This window comes from Pan paniscus, chromosome 8 (genome assembly GCF_029289425.2).
Source record: "Pan paniscus chromosome 8, NHGRI_mPanPan1-v2.0_pri, whole genome shotgun sequence".
NCBI lineage: Eukaryota > Metazoa > Chordata > Mammalia > Primates > Hominidae > Pan > Pan paniscus.
In genome coordinates this window covers 87,184,851-87,192,229 of record NC_073257.2, presented here as the reverse complement: position 1 = coordinate 87,192,229, position 7,379 = coordinate 87,184,851, and the positions used below count along the sequence as shown (strand labels likewise).

Below are 7,379 nucleotides of genomic sequence, written 5' to 3'. Positions count from 1 at the left end.
GGAGTGGAAGGAGAGGGGCAGAGGGACTTGATTCTATTCCAGGTACACAGAAGATTCACTGAAGGGTTTTAAGCCGGGGAATGGTATGATCTGTTTCAAGATCACTCTGGAAAGATCCTTCGGCTGAAGTATGGAGAACAGGTTGTAGGGAGTTAAGAAGCGAGGCAAGAGCAGTTAGGAGGCTGTTGACAGGAAAGGAAATGGGCTGGACTGACAGCACCAGGGGATTAGTATTCAAGATTATTTTGGAATTAACCCAGAAAACGGACGGGACCTGCCGAGATGGGGAGGGAAATGAGGGCTAACTGATCTGGTTTCTTGGCGGTGCTTTAACACTGAGATGGGGTGGACCAGAGCAGGAATGGAGGAGCGGTCGGAAATCACCAGTTCGGTTGTCATGCAGATGTACAAAAGGTGTCCCAGGTCATTTGACATGGCATCTAAAGCTCAGAGGAATATTCACAACTGGGGATGTAATTCCGGGTGTCACCTGCAGAGAGGTGGAATTTGAAGTCATCATACTAGATGAGATGATGAGAGAAAACAGAGAGAACACTCCCGGCCTGAGTGTTGCAGAACATCAATGTTTATAGCTAAGCCTGGGTGGAGGAGGAAGGTCCAGGAAAGGGGATGGAGAAGGTAGAAGGAACGATGGAAACCTGGGTACAGAGAAATGGAAGGTGCTGCTTCATAATGTAACAGTACGTGTACTTTGAGTATCTAAGATTGATTGTAGACCAAGGCTTGCTCGCAGCCACAAAGGGATCTGTATTTATATAGCACTTAACAGTTTTTACAGCAACATGTATTCATTAGCCAAGCCTTTAAATCAGAGAGGTGACAAATTAGGGCCTTTCAGAATACAGTGTCCTAGAAAAAAAGAGCTGGGATTTGGAAAGACCTGGGTTTGTTTCAGCTCACACATTTCAGCTGGGTGAGTTTGGGTAATTAACGTAGCTTAATCTGAGCCTCAACATCCTGATCTGTACATTGGAAAGAATGGCCCCATTTCCTGCACAGGGTGGGTGTGTGGGAGGAGTTTGTGAAAGCTTTGTGACGATATTGTGAGTCATTACTTCTAAAATAGAATGTTGGTGAGGAAGGCGGATGCCCTCCCACCTGGCGTAGGCACCACTTGCAACTATTAAAAAGTGAGGCTGGCAACTGACCACCACTTGGTACGACTCTTACAAATAATAGAACACAGTTAGGGTTTAAATGATGTGGCCTGTTAATGAATCTCAATCAAATGAATTCAGCTTTGATGAATCCAAGTTCCTGTTTCGCCAAATCCTTGGCGTCACATTCAGATGTGAACTGATTTCTCTAGAGAGTGGGTGAGGTGGCGGGCAGGGTGTTCTGAGGCCATCTCAGATCAGCAGTTTCCTTCCTATGCTAAGCCTTTCTGTTCCATCAAGGAATGTTGGGACTGGGGCCAGCACGGAAGCTCCTAGTCCTAGCTATGCTGCAGTCCTTAAGGAGCCTGGGCAACCGAGGTGTCCCTGGGACTGTTCTTAGATTAGGGTTTGGCAGGTCTGGGGCAATGATTGGGACTCTTCCACAAGCTCCTTTAGAGGGCTGTTAGGCTGGCAGGGTATGGGAATTCAGACATCGCACAAACCACAAGGTGTGATTAGCAGGCCATGGCCAAAGGGAACACAGAGGGGAATCTCAGCCCCCAGAGAATCTTAACCCAAGAGGAAAGAGACAAAATATGTGACAGGTCGGAGCCCATTGGGGGCTCTGCTTCCCGATCAGATTGCTTCCAGGCCCCAACCCCACCTCCAGGGCTCGGGCAGCCTCTTGCCCGATGTGTGGCCCACTGGGCTGCCCAGTCCTTGGCCACTCCTGAATGGACGCAGCGTTCGATTTGTGCAGGCATAGACCACCACTTCCTACTCTGAAGATGGCTGATAGGTTTCTTTTCCTATTAGCACAGCAGCTTAAATGGATCTTTTCCCTTTGTGCTGACGGCCCTTCAGACGTGTCTTCTTGGAAGCCCTCCCTCAGCTGTTACATATATTACCCCCATTGACTTTGCAGTTGAGGAAGGAAGGGACTAAAAGATAAAATCGTGACACTAAACCCAATACACTTTGTAACTGTGAAAGAAAATAACGATAAGGGTGAGAGTACAAGGCAGAACTCCACTGGGCACCCTCTGTCTGCACAAGGCCTTTTATTCTGGTGTGTACGCTCTATCCTGCCCTTGCACGATTTTGGGTCCACTTTAAGGCTTATGTCTATGCTTTGTAAAACATCTCATTTTGTGTGTGTGTGTGTTGAATCAACAGTGCAAAAGCAACTTTTTTCCTCCACAGGGTAGTGACCTGCTTAACAGAGGAGTTGCGAGCACACATGTTCAGACACCTGGAGAGCTTAACGGGCTAGTTTCACACGGGTGCTAGGTCAAGCATTCATTTCTAGACTTGTTGCTCAAATAACCAAATTCAAGCAACACTCAGAACTTTCTCTGAACGCTATACTTGTGAATATTCACTTTTGGCAGGGAGTCTAAACTTTAGACTCTAAAGAAAACATACAATTAATCATTCACAACAGAGCAAAACGTTCACACTTTTTAAAAAGAAAATGATTTTTCAAACATACAATCCCAAATTGGGTGCTTTTTTTGGTATGAATCTTTATAAAAAGGAAGTTTGCTACCCTGGTGTGAGGCTTGGAGGGATGTTTCTACAGACTGTGCGAATGAGGCAGCTGGATATTTGTGCGGGATCTCTTTGCAAATGAAGATCAAAGTCCAAAAGAAAAAAACAATTTCACTTTATTTTAAAGACAATGATTGGCATACAGAAGGTATGCACTCGCATAAAATAAACTTTCATGAAAAGCATTAAAATCCATTATAAATTAATTTATTAAATAGGTATTTGGTATATGTGATGGTTTTATTAGATATTACTCTTATTTATTGCCAACCCCTCCCCCAAAGTCAAAACAAATCAGAAAATCCCATAACTCCAATTTACACTAAATAATTTATTTTCCCAAAATGTGTATGTGTTCTGAGGCGTGACACATGATACAGTTCCATTGGTCATTCTCTATCAATCATAATATGACAGGACACAAGAGGCTAAAAATGGCTCATCATAATTTATTTTATGTTAAAATGTACAGCTTTTTTTTGTTTGTTTTTTGTTTTTTTGAAGTGACTGACTAAAAAGAGAACAGATAAATACAAGAGTGTCGCTGGATCCTATTTTATACAAGGATTACGCCTCTCCTGCTTGGCCCTTACTGTCACCCTGTACAGGTACAAAGGCTACAAAAAAGGAAGCAATATAAACAGACACAAATAACTTTTTTGCTTTTTTACATGCGATTTGTAAGCTTAGTTTGAGCTATTCACAAGCTACTTTTCTATTTTTCCTTAAAAAATAACTCCAATATTTTATAAAGATAGAAAAATCTACAGATGGAATGAAAATGTAAAGTTAGAGGCATTTCCATAAAATAGCAACTTTACACCAAATTCACTATTTTTTTTTAAATCCTGCCAAGTATTTGGACATATATGAAATGTTTCAAAACCTGACAGATAAACACTGAGATATGCTTCATTCAATAAACAGAAGTCTGCATTTATAAAACAGAAAGCTGCCTTTTTTCCCCAAAGAAATCTGTCACCAAAATGGAAAAGGGTCTCAACTTTACACCAAACATTTAGCAATAAAACCCTTTTGACTAACCAAATGGGAATAGCTTTTATAGCTCTTTACAGTTTTATAATTAACAAAAATATAGTTTTTTTTAAAACCCTCAAATTAGGGCACCCTAATCAAGGCAAAAAACTTAAGAAATGGCTTACTGTTAGCACAACACTTGTACAGTACTACAAAATGCACTGTCACTAACAAAGACATTAGCGGCATGCTGAAGTGTCACCTTAAACAAAATATACAATAACTGAAATGCTAAAGGCATTTACATGGAGTGGACAGGGAAGGGAAAAAAAAAAAGCTCTAGGTTCAATATTAAAACAGATAATTTGGGGGGGCTTGATATCCACATTGTTTAACAGAAGCAGGCACAACAAGTGGCTGCCTCCAAATTGTAGTCCAAAGAGAGGCCTTCCTTTGCAGAGAATTTTATATAAAAGTAACAGAAATGAAGGTACCAAAAAAAAGAAAAAGGAAAAAAAGAAAAACAACTTGTATAAGGCTTTCTGCTGCATACAGCTTTTTTTTTTTTAAATAAATGGTGCCAACAAATGTTTTTGCATTCACACCAATTGCTGGTTTTGAAATCGTACTCTTCAAAGGTATTTGTGCAGATCAATCCAATAGTGATGCCCCGTAGGTTTTGTGGACTGCCCACGTTGTCTACCTTCTCATGTAGGAGCCATTGAGAGACTGTTTGGACATGCCTGTGTTCATGTAGCCGTGATGTCCGGGGGCCGTGTACATCATGTTACCGTGGGGTGGGGTCTGCATTGGCTGCTGGGCATATGGCTGGGTGCCCATCATGCCCATCTGCATCTGCATAGGGTATTGGGGCGTTTGATTCATATAGCCATGATTGCTGTGGTAGCCACTGTTCATCATTGGCTGGGACATGCTGTACCCATTCATGGCGTTGAGAGTGTTCATGTTCATGTTCACAGAGTTGACATTGTAGGCTGGCGCTGGCATCAGGTTCACACTCATGTTCATGCCTCTTTGCATCGTTAAAGTCCGTGCAGGACCCTGCATGGCTACAGTCTGGGAGCGCCCATAGATTTGTGACTGATGGGTGGCAGCGGCTGGTGACAGAGACGCTGACTTGGTTCTCATGGAGACGTGGCCCTTGCTGGCAATCTGGGTTTGCAGTCTTTGGCTGTGAGAGATGCCAATATTTGATGCAGCCATGTTCCGTTGCAAAAGAGGCGGCGGCAGATTCATTGGAGGAGGAGTCAGGTTGGGGGGTGGGGTCATGGTAGCTTGTGCTTGGGGTCCCCCAGGGACGGAGTGTGGAGACTGAGAAAGCTGAACAAGCCCTGTGTTACTTAATGGTGTGGACAAAGAGGCACTGTTTGCATAGGAAGTCACAGCAGCGGAATGGCTGTAAGGCAATGAATGATCAATAAGTGTATTAGTTAACTGCTGCAGTTTGGCAAGGCTGAAGGTGGCTGACGGCTGTGGGTAATGCCCAGCCCCAAAATCACTCTGACCCATTCGCTCGTATAAGCCAATGTTGGCGTTGCTCGTCTCGGGGATTTCAGCCAGCTGCATGGGTGGGGTGAAGTTAGCAGCCATGCTGCACTGAGCCAGCTGCTGGCTGCTGCTCGGAGGCCTCTCCACCACACAGCCTTGAGGAGACTTGACGCTGCAGGTCGGAGGGGAGCTGATGCTGGTTTGCTGCAGCATGCTGCAGCTCCCGCTGATGTTGGACATCTGCTGGGTGACAGCACAGCTGCTCTGTGTCAGACTGCTGGAGGTGAGGTTGCTATAGGAGCAGCTGTTCTGTGAAGAGCCGTTTCCACAGATGCTGCCTCCCATAGTAGAATCGTAGCTGCTTGGGTTTTCGTAGTTCTCAGTTGTGCTCTCGATACTGCCCAGGTCACTAAATCCACTGTCTACAACTTGCTGTGAATGATCTGAAACTGATGGGACATCCATCATGGGACTGGTTTCCATGTTCTGCAGAGATGGCACTGAGATGGCACTTTGATCTGGGCTGATTTGGGCGTAGCTGTTTTCCAGAGCAGGGACACTTGGGCTGTTGACAGAACGTACGGACTGGCCAGGATGGGAGTGGACGGATGAAACTGGGCTACTGTGGTCCGACTGTTGGCAATCGTCGAGCGTGGTGGCAATCTGTGGACTTTGGTCTGCACGGGTGTAGTTCTGTAGGCTTCTACAGGCCTCTTGAGTCTCAGCACAATCCTGAAAGGTGTCGTCCTGTTCGCTGCTCTCCTGGGTCAAAGACTGAACTGCCTGGACAGTCTCAGAGTCGATTTCCATGGTTGCTGGGTTTCCCTCTTTGAACTCTGTATCGACTTCCTTGCTGTTCTTTTGGTCCTGCTTCTGTGCCTGTTCTCCTGGGGGTGGCTCCTCGTCAGATTCGGGTACAGCTTCAGGGTCCCCAGCAAGCTCCTTGGGCTCACTGTTACAAGAAGCTGTCAGGTCGACGCCACAGTCCATTAAGACCTCTGGGTTCGAGTGACCAGGCTGCACATTAAGGTCTAAAAAAGTCTCCTGGTTTTCCAGTACTTCTTTGAAGCTTTCTCTGGGCAGCTCTTCCTTCTCCACTTCGGCAGACTCCATGTGGCTGTCATCCTCGTCATCGGCATCATGGTCCTCGTTGTGGGATGGCTCTTCATCCTCTTCCTCCTCCTCTTCGTGATCATCCAAACGTGCAGAGTCTTCTTTTTCCGTGGAGATTTCTGGTTCCTCTTTTTCTTGGCTTTTAGCACCATCTGGATCTTTTTCTACATTTCCTCCTCCTTCTTCTTCTTCTTCTTCCCCTTCCTCTTCTTCCTCTTCTTCCTCTTCCTCCTCCTCCTCTTCCTCTTCCTCAGGTTTGATGAGATCATCTTCTGGTTTTTCACCTGGTGATGTGTTTGGACTTACAGGGGCACATGTTTCTTCCCTTCTGTTTTCCTCTTGAGGCAGCAGGGCTTCCCCAGTTTCCTTGACCTCCTCCTCAATCCTGATGGGACTGGGGCTGGTTTTTCCTTCTGAAGTCTCCTTCTGTTCTTCCACTGTTACCTGCTCGTCAGGCTCCATGGGTGTTTCTGGCGGGGTGTACAAATTCAGTTTAAATCCGGTCTTCCTCTCTTTGTTTTGCCTCCACTTAGATAGACCGCGCTTTGTTCCTTTTGGCCACACTTGTTTGCACTTTAGAGGTTCGGGATTGTCTTTACTGCCTTCTTTCAAGTTACTTGAATCATCATTCATATTGTCTTAGTGAAGAGACAAAAAGGGGAAGGAAAAAAAACAGTCTTAGAAAGCATAACCATGGGCAACTTGAATTCATTCCTCTAAATTAATTAGCAAACACTGCTTTCAATTTGGCATGTTAAAAGTTGATGGTAAAGACATAATCAAGGCTAATGTGTAATAATATTGTGTTATAAACCAAGTAAATAACCTAGGCCTGGGAGAGTAACATATTGGGAACACATGGATATAGGCAATGCTAATGTGCTTATTTGAGTTTAATGAACAAGACATTCCCTGATGCAAAAGCCCAGAGTTCCACAGTGTAAAAAAAAAAAATCAATTTGAACATTTACAAATTAGGAAATATAGGGGAAAGGAATTAATGCTAGCTTATATACAAATCATTACTGTCCTGGAAAAATGACTAGAAGCCTTAACTCTCATATCTACCTAGAGAAAGTAAACCTCTGTTTGTGGACATTTATAGGATGT

General features: G+C 44.5%; 1 protein-coding gene across 16 annotated transcripts in view; it reads right to left on the bottom strand.

The window, feature by feature from the left end:
• Positions 1-2,760: 2,760 nt before the first annotated feature.
• KAT6B (lysine acetyltransferase 6B) overlaps positions 2,761-7,379 on the bottom strand; it is a 207,005-nt gene continuing 202,386 nt past the window's right edge. For all 16 annotated transcript variants that reach the window (XM_063607772.1, XM_063607769.1, XM_014346493.5 and 13 more), the window contains one exon: positions 2,761-6,907. In XM_063607772.1, coding sequence (XP_063463842.1) covers positions 4,347-6,907 — 2,561 coding nt within the window. In that variant the 3' untranslated portion in view covers positions 2,761-4,346. The remainder of the gene's footprint in view (positions 6,908-7,379) is intronic.